Raw genomic sequence first — 15605 nt, forward strand, 5'->3', positions numbered from 1 at the left:
CTTTACTGTGACTCCCAGGCTGTCACTGTACTGGGTGTGTTCTTGTTGGGGAAGGGTGAAGGAAGAAGGGCTGGGATTCTTGTTTAGTGATGCACAAGAACTGGATGATGTTCAAGTAGACTGTGTTGAACTGGGAAGGGCTTAGTTTGGCACTTCAGCACTGGGATGGTGAAGGTAAGAAATAAATCTACATTTGCACTGCTGCTGGTGGTATCTTTACACCGGTTTCTCATTCCTCTTTCTTTCCCCATAAGCGAACAATCCTAAAAGCAACAGAAGCCCTTGTCCTATTGTTTGAAATGGAATCTTGCAACCTTCCTATGAGAAAAACAATAAATGTTTAGTATTTATAATTTGCCTAGTGTCTTACTCATTAGAAATTACCTATTTATGTCCGGTTTAGTGACTCCATTTTCCTGTCTCACCAAGAGTATTTTTTTTAAATCGGTTGCAAGCATAAGCAACCATTTTTGTGCTGTATGACCTTCTGTAGTATGAAAACTGCTGGCTTTGGAAATTGTTGATATGGGGTTGGACTGGAGATGTAGGGAAGGAGATTTTTGAGGTACCAGAAAAAGGAAACGGTTCTTTGAGGTGACAGTCATGATTTGAGAGGAACAGAAGCAGTAAAAAGAAGTGGTCTTCCCTGCCCCTCTCGCAGTCACTGAAGCTCCTGCTGCTCTGTGTGTGTCAAGCTGATTTCCCAAATGACAAGGCACAGAAATACAATATTTGGTTAATGCTCTACTGGGCTTTGCGAAGCGCTGCATAAACTCTGCCCTCAAAGGGAAGGGATGGACTGTGCAGTTATGAAAGGAACTTCCAACCTTTGCTTCCTAGATAACAGTATCGATGGTATGCTTATGCCTGCAGGTTTGAGATGTTGGTTGGGGCTTATCTGCACCCATCTTCTTGCATGTGCGAGCTGTGTCTGCGTTAGCGTTGACCCTTTCTGCAAAAGCAGGAGACCAGAGGGGATGTCTTAGTTTTCCATCTTGCCATTGAAGCTCCTCCTGTAGCCGCAGCCGGAGCCTGTGGCTGTGCCTGGGGGTCCCTTGGCGGGTGACTGCTCTGCCCTGTCCCCTGGGGAGGTGACTTGCTGATGAGCCTTTTGCTCCTTGGGCAGCAGGGACAGTCACCCAGCTGTGTTTAACGTCCTGCGGCTTCTGGGGGTTGTGTTCTGCTTTCACACTGTTGTTACTTAGAGTTTTTGAATATTTTTCATTCCCACTGTGTGATTGTTGGATTTTGTTGGGTATTGCTTTAGTTGTTTTGGGTTTTTTTTTTTTGGGGGGGGGTGTGTATGGTTTGGGTTTTTTGGTGTGTTTTTTGTTTTGTTTTGGGGGTTTTGTTTGTTTGGTTTTGTTTATTATTCTACATTCGAGGAGAAAGGAAATAACCTTCCTAACGAACAGGTATATTATAGCTGTGAAGAATGTCAGAATCCTGACTTAAATAGTCTTATTGCCCCTTCGCCTCCCCAGCCCTTTTCCTTTCCCTAAAGGCGATTTTCCCAGATCTAAATCCTGGTAAGTCTTTTATTTGGATCCTGCCATCCTCAAACTTTTTTGGACTTCATCAGTGCCGCATGTTGGATCATGCTGTCAAACACTAAGTTGCTTTTCTTGCTTTTAATGAGTGTGCAGCATACGAGGGCCTCCCACCTGCAGATGCTCTGACTCATATGAGAGCTTTGCTCCTGTGGGGTCTGTGCTGTCTTGCAAACTCGTTTGCTAGATCAAAGATATGATTTTATGGAAGCCAGACTGGAAGTTGGGTACTTTATTGGTTTGTTTCCATGTTGAAGAAACAGTGATGTGTTCCTGAGGTGGACAAGAATCAATGTTTTACTTATTCCACGTTCAGAGTGGACTGCAGCACTTGGGGAGCGTGGCTGAGCCAGGGCTCAGTGCTGGGTTTGAGATTCCTTTTGCTGAAGGTGAGCTGAGACAATGGAAGTCAATGCTTTTATTTCATGAGCAGAGCGGTGTGGTTTGGGATCTGGCTCAGGCTGGCTCTGTCCTCACAGTGTGCGTTAACCTGATGTAGAGGTGTTTCCATCCTGTGGAAACGAGCGGGTTAAATCTGCGTCCCTGGGGTTGCTGGTGGGACCATGTGAGGTGGCAGCTGCCGTGGCAGCATCCCCAGCACCTCTCAGAATCCTCCTTCTAGCGGCTACAAAAGCGAGTTCCTACTTTCTTGTGGGTTCATATAGATGCAGTTTTCATCCTTGTGGTTCATGGAGTAAGAACTCATTAATGGATGAGCAACCTCTGGGTCCGTGGTGCAGCTTTGCCGATGTCTGATCTGCCTGCCGTCCTCTTTGATGTTGTGCTGCTTGATCTCCACCCACCGACAGCTCGGATCCGGGTCCCCGGGGGAGCATCCCCTGCGCTGGGCGCTGCACAAGCACCCACTGAGAGACGGTGTCTGGCCTGGAAAAACTCTTGATTTGAATTAACATGCAAAAAGTATCTGAAATAGCTGAGTCAAAGGTGCTTAAATATGAGAATGGGGAAAACGAGACAATGTGTACTGTCACAAATCTGCTCATAGCTGATTTTGACAGGTTACCTGACAGTTAGTATCTCTGTTAGTAAGAATCAGGCATTAAAAAGAAACCAAAACACCAACAAACCGAAAGCCCCATAACACCCTCTGCACTGCCTGTCTTCCTGTGCAGTGACAATGCTTGTGCTGCGGCAAGGCTATCCTGCTGATTTCTTTTGAATAAAATGGACAAATATATAGTAAAATAAAAGCCCCATCTCTACTATCAATCTAACTTCGGCAAGACTCCCTTTGAGAGCATCTTCCTTGAGCTTCTTGTGACATATTAATAGCTTTCTGAGTGGGAGTCAAGCTGGGGTCTTACCGGCTCTGGAACAAACAAATCTGTTCCCTTTGAACTGGTCGACATCCCAGACGCAGCCGCTGAGCTGTTGCATTTTTCATAGAAATGGGTTTTGAACAGTGCTCACTCCGGGAGCTGGTCCTGCGCTCCACCGGCCGGTCTTTTTTTGTCGTCGTCTTTGTCCTAGTTTAGTCCTCTGTATTTGGAAATGATGTATCTGCTGGTGTGCGGCGGATATTGGTGGAACTTGTGGTACCTTGGGAGCTGACGGGGATGATGGGTATGGGCAGTCTAGCTCTCATGATTACACTAACTAAAATCTTTCACCTCTCTTCAGGGAATATTTGGGTTTGGAGAGCACCTGGTGCTGCAGAAATGATGCTGCTTTGCTGGAAACCACTAGCTGAGAAGGATCAGGAACTGTTTTCTGGTCAGGAGAGGTGGCGCTGGCCTTCTGGAGCCAGACTGGCTGGTACCCGCCTCTGCATCAGTCACGGCTCTGTCATGGCAGCTGGGATGGCTTGGATCAGCCCAGAATTTAGAGCTGGTCTGCGTGTTGTAGCCACACCTGTGTTGTTTCATTGAAGGGCACTTAAAAGTACTTGGAGTAGTTTCCCGTTTCCTCCTGAACAGAGTTCCTATGCCTGTAAATGTAGTAACAGCAGATTTGGTGTCATCAGCAGGAGAAGTTCTGCTGCAGGTCTACAGCGATGCTATTCCTCACTGTGTTGCCAATGGGTTGCGGAGCACCTGAAAAGCTGCATCTCCCGCATCCTCCTTCTGGGTTTGGATTGCAGGGTGTGTGGTCGGGCTGTCCCTGTGCTGGGTGTTTGGAGGGTGGGTGACCTGGGACCTGTGGTGAAGGTGTCAGCCCCGGGGTGCGGGTCCTGCTGCGGGGGCTCTGCCGGGGCAGCCCCAGGAACTTGCTGGTTGTGCTCTCAAAGCCAGATGCTGTTAATCCTTTTGCTTCTCCCTGCTCCTGTGGTTGTGAAGCGTTTGCAGAAGGAGGATGCTGAGTGCAGTTGCCATGGCAAACCGAGGGATGGGAGCACACGGTCCTCACCTGCCTCTGAGGTGTCACTCACAAATTGTTCCTGCCAGGTGTGAGAAAATCCTCATTTCTGCTCTGTGCTGAGTCCTGGGTGTTGATCCTCACCCTGTCCAACTTCAGGTACAGTTTGGGTGATAACACTTCACTGTGCCTGTTCTCCAGCCAGGTGACCCACGCCTGAACATTGTCTATGCGCTCTTAAAAGATGAATGAAAGAAATGCCCTTCTAGAAAATTGCATTATTTAGTTCCTTACAGGGGTGATCCAGCTCTAGGAACTGAATGAGAAGCAGCTGTTAGTTTAGCACAGAGCATTTCAAGCTGCTCTACAGAGTTACTTGTCGTTCATTTTGTGCTTACAAGGTTTTCTAGGTCTCTGTGCTGCTGGGGCTCAGGGAAATGTGGTTATTGAGGATGGAAATGCTCCGCTGTGGTCGGCCTTACAAGGTGGTCGTAGGGAGCCACGTGCTGGGAGATCACAGGGATGATGTGTGTGTGCTGCATGGGGCTGAGCATCCATCCCTTCCCAGAGAGCCTGGTGGATTTTAACGTTAAATACTGGAATTAAAGTCTAAGTGTGTCTTCATCCTGCTGGTTATTTGCCCTTTTCACAAACCAGCCTACGCTGTGCAGGCAAAACTGACCCAAATCTGTCTGATTTCCAACAGACAACGGTAAGTTTGTATTAAGAACCCTTGGAAATTTCCATCTGCACTCGAGCCTTACGGTAGTGATTTGAAGTACAACCATGATGCAATGTAGGATCTATAAATGAGCAGAGGTCAGCTTACCCGGCTTTCTGCTATAAGCTGCAAATAATTCTGCAAGTTCTCATTCAGTAACGGTTGTTTAATCATTAAGACTATCAAGTCTCCAAGATAAATACTGTAAAGATAAGGCAGTGTTAAATGATTTGCCTTTGCCTATTTTATTGCTCGTTAAAAGAGCTGACCATGGATGCTGGCGATGCCAGCGTCTTTCATTGCAGCAACACCAGTCTGTCCTGCAAAATGTACCTGCACTGGTTCAACAGAGACTCCACATATGCTCAAGTTATACACTTCAGAATTTTAAACGCTAGTGGCACTTGAGCATGTTCTTAAGTGTCTGCTTAAGTGCTTTTTGGAGTTTGAGCACTATGGTTCCTGTAGAAAAGCAAATGAAAGGTTGCGGATCTGTGTGATGAAGCAGAAGAAACAGAATGAAACATTGGAGGGGGATGGATAAAGGAGAGGTGGACATGGGAAAAGTTCTCTACAGTTCCTAAAAAGGATCTTTGGAAGCTATTGCTGGTTCTGTGCCACCATTTCCTCTACTAATTGACACAGTTGCTGTTGTCACTTGTTTGTGCTTGCACCAATTTGTTAAACAAGGACAGATATAAGTGTCTGCTAATGTGAACAGATTTATCTGTTCTCATCCCCACGCCTTCTCACACGAGCAGTTTCTATCCAGCTTACTGAGCAAACCTTGGTTCCCAGTATTTAATCTTATCCATGAGGGGCAAAGGGTGGTAAGAGCAGGGTGGTTTTCTTTGCACGTTAGTGGCATCACTAAGTAAAAAACCATGCTGGAGCAGCCTCTGCTCAGAATGACATAGGAGGAATGTTGGATTGAGACACGGTTCAAATCAAGGTCTGTAGTCATCACTTAGTATGTGTTATGGTAAACAAGTTACACTTGAGAGTTGTCATTGCCAGCAAGTCACAGTTCAGGGTAAACGAGATACCCAACACACCTCTGCCAGCTCGTGAAGACAAAAATAGATCGTGTGTGGCTGCTGTGACCCTTGGGCTGCATGGGAGAGTCCGGGCAGCCCCGAGTCTCTCCCAGCTGGTGGATCCTGGGCCGGGGTTCCCTGGCAGGTGTGGTGACTTCTGCCTGTGTTGAGCAACCCGTGCGCCTTGGCTGGCACGTCCTGGCACAGCTGAAAGCTTCAGTCATTCCCGCCCGGGCGGTTTGTGTTTTGCCCACCTGTCCTTGCACACTACTGGGTCCAGTTCTGCCCCTTTGCTGTTTTATGGAGTCAGAGACTATTCGGGGATGAGCCCAGAGGTCACTCATTTGTCCCTCAGGAAGGTCTGGTTGGATTGATGTTCCTGAGAGGGCTTTGGAAGGCACAGCTGGGAGGTGCTGAAAAAAATCATCATTTTATTGTTTTGGTTTTGTCCCTGTTTATAAGGTGAACTTGAATTACATATGGGGAGCATTGTTCTCCCTCTACCTGTCCTTACCCTGAGCCCCGGTGAGAACAGCAGCATGTCCTGGCCTCCAAGAAAAAAGGCACGAAACCACCAACCCAACTGTTCTGGCAGCGGCACAGCGGCCGTGGCCCTGCGAAAAATGGTTCCTTCTCCCGAAACTTCCAAAACAAATCAGTCAGGGTTTTGCACAGCACTGAAATTTCTCATGCAAGTTACCTCCAGGGACTTTTATGTAATTTATTATTATTATTATTATTATTATTTTCTTTCCCAGCCAGACCCGTGTGGCACACAGTGATGCTGACGCTGGGTGCAGAGCTGTTTGTCTGGAGCTCCTACTGATGGGTGAAACATGTTCCCTCAAGATCACGCTTCTATTTTGCTGTTTCAGTCCTGTGCTTAGTAATAATTAGTTCTTTTGTTGCCTGAAAGTGGAGCATTTCCTCTGGAAGGCTCAGGCAAACATCCCAGCTCCTCAAACAATAATGGTAAATGTTTAAAAGCCAAGGACGTGGAGTTAATCTTCACTTTTGGGCTGTAATCTTCCAGTGCCATCACCCCGCTGGAGACACCTGCAGCTGGTACAGCCGTGGGCTGGGCGCGATGGCATCGCTGTGGGCTCTGGTGCTGCTGCCAGTGACCCGGGGCAGCCCGGCTGTGACATGGTGCCAATATCTCTGGTACGGTGCTTTGAGAGCTGCTGGTGAGAAGCACCAGATAAAACCTGGATATGTGTTACATTCATCTCTCATAACAAATACCCTGGAAAATAGGTGAAAGCTGGATTCCTTGAGCAGGAGTTAAAATCCTTCTCACAAACCCCTCGTCGGGTTGCGCTGGGAGCTGTGGTGGCAGATGAATTTGATGGACTGGTTGGAAACCTGCCCGAGGTCTCTGCTCTCTGCGCTGCTCAGATGGAATCAGTTATTTTCCTGTCCCATGGGTCCATGTGAGGGTTCAAAGAGGAGCCCCAAAAACCCACCAACCCCACCACTCATTCGGTATTCCTGTGATTTCGGTAACTTGCTGCCAAGACCTTTTGTCTGTAGGAAACAAGCTCTCAGGAGGGAACACAGGTTGGCAGAGGCTCATTTAGAGGTGCCCGAGCTGGGATTCCCTGGAGCTCTGCCCTGACCCTCTCCTGCCGTGTGCCTGGCAACAGCCATCCCTGTGACAGGCAAGTGGAAATTTCCTTCCCATCCACAGTGTCTTGTGAAAACATCATAAAACATCCATGGTGTTCTTTACCCTTGCTTACGAGAGGGGAAAAAAAAAAGACCAACTATAAATCCGAATCCTTAATTACCCACCACAAACACGAGCGCTGCCGGCGATTGCTCAAGGAGGTGTGGTGTGGTGTGGTGTGGCATGGGCGGTGACACCGGTGTCCCCGGCCAGGCTGCAGCCCCACGGCCTTTGCTGTGCCCTGGGTCTGGCTGGCTGGGCTGTGAGCCCCTATGGGGTGCGGTGGAGATTTGGGGAGGTTTTAGGTATGGGGTGAAGTTCACCTTCCAAAGCTGACAGTAGGTCCCTAGGCACCATCACCAGTGATCTTTTATTTGAGAGCAGCGCAAGGGGGGACAGATGGTCAGAGCTGCTGCTCCTGCGCCAGGAGCACTCCGCAGGACCTGGGCCGAGGTTTTGGGAAATCAGCTTTGCCGGCAGTTCAGGCAGGCTCCTCTGGTAACTCGAGGCGAACCACTTGTCTTGGTTCTGCAGGAAGAGGTTTGGCGATACGGCTCTCTGCTGATACCATCTTTAAGGATTTAAAGCCTGTGAAGTGTTACTGCAGTAACCCGAAGTAAAACCCATTTCTGCCGTGCACAAAGGTACCAATGTCAGCAGTTTTTGATGGTGTCTGCCCTCCCCGCCGAGCCCTGGATGCTGCTCTGAGCCTGGGCTGGCTGGGCGCTGCAGTTTGCTCACCCACCCCAGCGCGGTTCCCAGGTGCAGCCTCCCCTGGTCCTCCTGCATCCATCCCTACACATTACGGGGCTCTCAATTGCACTGTGCTGGGACAGGCTCTGGTTCTCATCTTAATTTTTTCACAAAGAGCTACGCCTTGGCCAGGACTGATTTTTCACAAGGAGTGTTTTTTTTTCCTCCCCAGAGCTACATGAGCCATTTCCCAGGTTGCTGCTGGATCTCTGTGTCCCCATGCATGCCATGTTGTGGTCCTTGGGGCACGTGCTCCCTTTCAGCAGCACGAGCGAGTAAAAGCCACCAGGTGAAACAGCCTGGCTGGGCTCAGCACAGGTGCTGGCACTCCAGGTACCTACAGGAAAGGAATCGGGTCCTGAAGTCTTGGCAGAAAACCCAACAACAACAAAAACACAAGGAGGAAAAAAAAAAGGCAAGCCTTGAACCAAGGAAGGGCAGTGATAAGGAGCTTTTATATTCCTGGGGGCTGGCCTATCAGCTTTTATTGCCCCCATTTTTTTTTCTTTTTTTTTTTAACAATGCAAATCCGATCCATTTTTTAGAGCCTCCCGTCCGCTATCTCTTCACACAGGTCGAGGGGAGCCTGCGGGTGCTCCTCGAGGGTCCTCATCCTTGCACTGGAGCCCCTCAGGGACCTGAGCCTCCCGCGTCTGAGGCACCCAGAGCACTCTGCTCTGCAGCATCTCCTCCATTGTGCCCGTGGCACTGACTGCCACCAGGACTCCGCCAGCTTCATCCCAGCCCCGCTCATGTCCACGGCCGAGTGCAGCCAGCCCCGGGAGAAGGAGGTGGTGATGATGGACATGGACAGCAGGTCCCAGCCTTTGCAGCCACACTGGTTCGAGCGCTACATCCAGCCCTGTGTGGCCGAGCTGCTGGGCAGCACGCTCTTCATCTTCATCGGCTGCCTCTCGGTGGTGGAGGACACAGGGGGCACCGGGAGGCTGCAGCCCGCCCTGGCACATGGGCTGGCCCTGGGGCTCAGCATCGCCATCCTGGGGGGCATCAGGTAAGGCGGGGCTGGGACCCATGCACCACCACACGGGGCGTCCATGCGTGGCCAGGAGATGCTGGTGTCCCCTACACTCTGCCTTCGGGATCTTTCCCGCACAAACATTGGTGATGGCAGGAATGTGGAGCTGCCATCCAGCCTCATGGTTTAGTGGTGGTCGTCTGTGCTGCCCTGGGGGCGGGGGGTTCACTTGGCTATTCATTGCAACCTTTTATTTTTAGCCCCTTTTAAAACAACTCCTTAAAACTGAAAGAAAAGCATTCCTTTGGAAAGCTGAGACGTTTCCTTTTAAAGGATGTCAGAATGAAACATTTTGACACGAGTATGCTACTCCCCTGTGCATTTTCAGGTGAAAAATTTGGATTTAGTTTATGAATTGTTTCAGTTTCTCAAAAGCAAGATTTAAACAAATGTGCGTGTTGGAAATGGTGTAGTTTGATGCGAAGATACAGGTTTATCCTGAAGGGAGAATCTGAAACGGTCCCTGTGGAGTTTCATTCCTTTTCTCTGTGCAGCCCACGGATGGGGGGGGACACAAGCTGGGCTGGGCTTGCGTGTGAGCCCTGGACTCCAGAGCGAACTGACTAACAATTTATCAGCATCTGATTAGGAGGGATAACACCACAGGGTAAGGCTTGTGCAATCGGGACTGAGTGACCCAGGGTCCGTGTGCTGGCAGAGAACTCGGGCACCACTGCACCCTGGGCACAGCGAAGCCATAGGCCATGGGGGGTGTGACAAGGGGTGTCCTGGGTGCCCGTGTTCACTCCGAAGCCAGGAGGAGCCAGCTCAGGGTCCTGTGCAGGGAGATGTGTTACCCCCAGGCATGTTTTAGAGGTTTGTGTCCTGAGGCTGAGGAGGAGCGTGGCTGGGGATGAAGGCTCGGCTGTGGTCCATGCCATGGCTGGGCAAGTGCTCTGCGGGATGGATCTGCAGTCAGCTCCTCCTGTAGCTCCTGGGCTCCCACCCTGCCCGGGGCCATTGGCAACCCAAGTCCCATCCAGCCAAGATGTTTGGTAGCCTAAACACAACTTCTTGCTCTCATATGATGGGTCCTTAATTACAGCTGAAGAATAAGATATAATTATAGTTCCTAGACACTCTGACTCATCGCCTTCACCAGCAATTATTATTAGGGCTGATGGGTTATGAAACCTGTTCATTAATGCGTGTCCCGTGGTAATTGGTTTTAATTAGAAGGTATCCGAGTTTGTCTTGCATGTGATCTTCAAGATGAATGATCCGAGTCCTGTAACAGGGGAGCAGTGGCTGCTGCCAGCTCTTCCCAGGCCATGTTGGGCAGCGGGCAGGGATGCAGGGACACCTCTGTGCCTTTGCCTTTGCATCAAGCAGAGAGACATACACCCCAAAACCCCCAACAATGCTGCTGGGACCAGGAGGTGGCCTCAGCCCTGCCTGACGGTGCTTGTCCCCATCCCTGCCTCCCTGGTGACGTGTCCTGCCAGGCTGGGAACCCGCTGTCAGCCTCACATCCCTGAGCAGTAGGGATGGGGATATCCATTGGTGTGGGAAGGGGGTACCTTTCCTCCCTGATTCTCTGGCCCTGGAATGACCTTGGGAGATCCAGCCCCAGACCCTGTCCCTTCACTGCCCCGGGACAGCAGCACTGTGGGAGGGCTGGGGATCCAGCGGGAAAATGCTGTTGCTTCAAAGCGGCAGCTGCAGGGAAAGGAAATGGCTGGATTCTGTTCTTCTGCAGCATTTTCTCATGGAAAGGACACAAAAAGCATTTGTGGCTCCAGCCCATAGCAAGTGTGGCGCTTGAGCCCCAGGAGTGACCCCTCCAGGGACAAACCCTTCACCGATGCTCCTCTCTCCTTTGCAGCGGAGGCCACTTCAACCCCGCCGTGTCCTTGGCCGTGTGGCTGGTTGGCGGGCTGAACATCACCATGCTCCTTCCTTACTGGGTCTCCCAGCTCTGCGGAGGGGTGATAGGAGCCGGTCTAGCAAAGGTATGGACAGCCGGGGGGGGGGTCTTTTTGCCCAGGACTAACCTGGGGTGCAGGGACTTCCCCATCCCCAGCCCTGGGGTCTCCAGTGCATTGGGTGTGATGGGGAGGGCAAGGGGGCCGTGGTGCATCGGCTCTGTGTGGAATTCAGAGCACCGATGTCTCGCGGGGTGATGAGGCTCAGAGGTGTGCTGCATGGGCACAGGGTTGTCTGGTGCCTGGTTCTTCTTCCTGGGTCTGTCAGGGTCTGGCTGCAGGACTTGGATAATTTGTCCCCATGCAGGCTTGGATCTGGCAGTGCAGATGTGGGGGTGCTGCCTTTGCACTGTGCTCTGGGGCTCGACTAATTAATTCTCGACAGGAACTGCTCTCTGGAGGTTTGTTTCGGCTCACTGTTTAGGCATAGGACAATTCACGGTGCCTCTGCAGCTCCAGCTGTTATCACACACAATGTTTGCTTGCGCTTCCACTTACAGCACCCCGCCGTGGGTTTGATCTGTGTTTGGCGCTGTCGGTTCCCAGCGTCCAGGCAGCCCACACCCAGCAGCACGATGCCATGATGCTACCACAAGCCCCTCGGCAACTGGGTGAGGCTGATGCCACCCAGAGAGCAGTGGCTGGCTCACTATCTATCTTGGGAAAGCCTCCACTAATGAGTCTGTATTTGCCAGGCACTTAAGGCTGGCTTTCAGGAGGAAAGTGCTGAGATTAGCTCCTCTTTAACCCGACGCTATGCCCCCACGCTGTCCTGGCTGAGCACATATGCCCGCTCAAGCCCACAATATGGCGCGTGGATGGCACAACGAGGCTCCCTGCGCAGGTGGTGGCAGTGAGCGAGCGGTACGTGAACGCCAGCGGAGGAGCCTTCAGCAGCATTGCAGCCGACGAGCAGATCCCCTCTGTTATCACGAGTGAGATCGTCATGACCACTTTCCTGGTGCTGGCGGTCTGCATGGGCGCCATCAATGAGAAGACCAAGACCCCGCTAGCCCCATTCTGCATTGGCTTCACGGTCACAGCCGACATCCTGGCAGGGTGAGCTTGCGAGTCCTCTCCCCATGCGTGTCCCCACTGGCCAGCTGGTGTCATCCACTCCAGCAGCCACTGTCACTGGACAGGGTGCCTTGAGCAGGGTGTCAGGATGAGACCATAGGTTGCAGGGACAAAGCCAATGCTCAGAGCTCCCTGCGGTGCTGGGTGGGCAGAGCCTGGGGGCTGCTCTAAGCAACAGCATCAGGGATCCCCCAACCCTCCATGGGCAGCATCGCGGCTGCTGCATCCCGCACCTGGGATGGGATGGGATGGGATGGGATGGGATGTGCTCCCTCACAGCAGAGCACAGGACCTGCTGGCCAGGGCAGCCAAGGAGAGCCAAGCACACTGCAGAGGCTAGAGATGAGTCCCCTGGCCCCCCGATATTTCTTGGGAGAACTGCTGGGTGCAGCCCAGTCGGGGGCAGGAGGGGCCAGTAGCTGGAGCCCAGGGCATGGCATGTCAGCCAGAGCAGCTGTGACAAGTACCTGTCACAGGCTGATAAAACCAAAAGGCCGCACAGGCGATGTTTGTTGTAGGAAGCCCTGAGCAAACAGCAGAGGCTTTATCTGGAACTGTTCCTCGCCAGGGTGCTCGTGCCTGCTGGAAGCGCTGCCAACACAGGCTCGGCGAAGGCGGGCGTTGTGGGCAAGCAGCCTGGGTCTTGTGCCACTGCAATCAGATAACGAGTGCATGCAATTACGGATGTTAATAGGTTGTTTAGTTAAGGCAGTGCCCCCTCTAGCGGGATTCGGAGCTTTTATTTAAACACTGCACAAACCTCATGTGCAAATATTTATCTGCTGCAGTTGTTTCTAATCTGTAAACACTACTGTCTCTCCTGCCCTGCTCTGCTACCCATGCATGTCGCAGAGCTTTCCTTGTTTAAAAGCCTGGCTCCTGGTAAGCCCCAAAATAGCCTTGGCACTGGTGCTTCCACCCCACACTGGGTTTTCCCCAGTTTGCACATGCTGGTGAGCAAAGGCAGGTGATCGGCTGCCGAAGGGCTGGGCTGGTCCCTGTGCTGCGGCAGAGCAGCCGCTCAGCTCTGGGCATCACGGAAGGGAACTGTCCCGAGACACCGAGCAGCTGTGCTGCAATGGACCCTGGGGTGTCTGCATCTGCTGAGCAGCCCGAGCAGGGCCAGATGCATCCAGGAGCCATGGGAGGGGAACGCTACTGCCCCCCAGCACCTCCCAGGCTGTGCATGGCCCTGTGCAGGCGTGGAGGTGGGTGCTGGTCTTGTGTCCCATAGGGTGACACAGCCAGGTTGTTCCTCTTGCAGAGGTGGCGTGTCCGGAGCCTGCATGAACCCTGCCAGAGCCTTCGGGCCAGCTCTGCTTGCCAACTACTGGGACTACCACTGGGTGTACTGGGCAGGGCCCATGGCCGCTGCCCTGCTTGTCGGAGTGCTGGTGAGGTACGTGCTCCCGCGGCGGTCGGGGGAACAGAGAAGCATGGGCTGACCCCCTTTCCCACCCTGTCAGCCCCCAGGGGCTCTGCTCCCCTCCCTGGATCAAGGCTGTAAGCAGCTGCTTCTCTCAAGAGAGGTGCAAGTGTTGGAGACTTCTTTTCCTTCTCTTCCTCACGAGGAGAGGGTGACAGCAAAGATCCAACCTGCCTCCATCTCTGTGTGTCTGACTGTTCTGTCTGTGTCTTCTCGTGGGGTGAATCCAGGCTCAGGCTGGCACTGGGTTTCTGATGCTTGCAACAGCAAAAATGCTGACCCAGAGTTTCTCTCTTTTTTTACCCCCCTAAAGGTTCCTGATCGGGGACAGGACTGTCCGCCTGCTGCTGAAGTGATGCCGTGTGCAGGGTGCTGTGCCTGCTGCCACCCCTGACCTGCCCTGGGCTGCAGCTCAGCACAGCCAGCATGTAGCCCCTGCTCCTGCCCTTGCCATCCCCCCCACCTCCCCCATCAGCCCGTGCTCGGGAGATGGTTCACGTGTTGCTGCAGGACGATAGAATTCAGCCCAGCTGCACCAAGCAGGGCCGGGCAGCACCGCTCTCCCCCGGTCTTCTCACAGTCCCTGCCATGGGATGGGCTCCCCAGGAGCATCCTCTGACCCCCACCAGCGCACACAGGCTCCCAGCCCTCCCAGCATCACCTGGGCACAGGGTCCGTCCAAACAAGGCCATGCCAGGGTGCCCTGTGCCCTGGGGGCTGGTACTGCTGTCCCATGCCCGGGCTCCGGGGGGGGTGGCTGTGGCTGGCAGCCCGGTGCTGGGCTGGGCCAGCAGCAGCTCCCGCTTTCCTACCCCGCTGCTGGGATGCTGTAACAGGAGCAAGAGCCTGGCGTGCAGGGCTCCTGCTGTTGGCAGGTTTGGAGCAGCGCAAGTGCTTCCTCTGCCCTCCCGGGCAGAAAAACGGTTGCTGTGGCAGGGAGGATGTTCCCAGCTTTCTGATGTCCCCGTGGGGCTGGCAAGGCCCTGCACAATGTCACCTCTCTATTTTCAGCTTGCCTTTCGGTTGGTGTTTGGTTTGGTTTGGTTTTGTTTTGTTTTCCCCAGCTCGAGAGGTGACCCACACAGGCATGCACACATGCACAAAGGTGTATTATTTTTTAAAACAAGGACAAGGCTGTAGAGATGCTGAAGTGAGGAAATGCCAGAATTAAAGCCTCAGGCTGTGTGTTTGCCTGTATCCCTTCCAGCGGGCAGCTCCCTGGGGCCGGGCAGGGATGCGGTATCCAGGTACCCATCGCGGGCAGCGTGGGCCCCAGGTGAACTGGGCACAGGCAGCTGCTCATTCAGGAAGGAAAATGATGCAGCCCACAGAAGGAGACAAATACCATGAAGCTGTCACTAGGATGGTTGTCATGGCAACACCACAAAAAATGCCAAATGAAGAGCAAAGGAACTGTTTCCTCCCCAGAGGGACCCTTAGGGGCACAGGAGCAGGTGCTGGTGGGAACTGGGGGCCCTGGGGAGCTGCCATGGGGTCCTGGGCCCCTGCTTGGGGTACAGAGCTCTGCAGGAGTAGGGCTGCATCACTGGAGGTGATGGGCGCCCACCTTCCCCTTTTGAGAGGAAGCATGGCCCGTGACACCACAGGAACCACGCTGGTGGCTGCAGCTGCCTCTGCACGGGGCCGGCTCCCTCCTGCACCCCCATTCCATCCTGCACCCCACTCCACCCTGCACCCCAGCTCCAGGGCCCTTCTCCCAGCAGGAGCAGGCAAGGGCGACTGGGGGCCCTGGTACCACTGGGTTGGTGATACTGCTACTTGCGGTCCCCAGGCCCAGGTGAGGGGGCAGGAGGTGCAGGATGGTCCGTACCCAGCTATGGGTATTTCCCTGTTTTGCTGCTGAAGTGTTCAGCACATTCATTTTTTATTTGTCAGGGTGACTTTTGATAAAGCATCTGTAACACTGCCTTGTTTTTCCATGAGTATTATTAAAGAACTTAATTTATGCTAATTAAATGCCAATTAACTTCCAAGCACTTAATGTGCCTTAAGGACATAAAATACATCTCATTCCTATTCAGTGAAATGTGCATTAGGCATGGCCATGCGTCTGCACCATGTCTTTATCGCACGT

General features: G+C 52.7%; 1 protein-coding gene across 1 annotated transcript; it reads left to right on the top strand.

Annotated features, from left to right (window-relative positions):
* Window positions 1–6711: 6711 nt before the first annotated feature.
* AQP8 (aquaporin 8) lies at window positions 6712–13866 on the top strand (the record flags this gene model as incomplete). The annotated part of the gene is made up of 6 exons (XM_080353960.1): window positions 6712–6788; window positions 8621–9058; window positions 10908–11034; window positions 11852–12066; window positions 13349–13483; window positions 13824–13866. The coding sequence occupies 6 exons, from the start codon at window positions 6712–6714 to the stop codon at window positions 13864–13866; spliced, it is 1035 nt and encodes a 344-aa protein (XP_080210086.1).
* Window positions 13867–15605: the final 1739 nt, after the last annotated feature.

This window comes from Nesoenas mayeri, assembly GCF_963082525.1.
Source record: "Nesoenas mayeri genome assembly, chromosome: 15".
Classification (NCBI taxonomy): Eukaryota; Metazoa; Chordata; class Aves; order Columbiformes; family Columbidae; genus Nesoenas; species Nesoenas mayeri.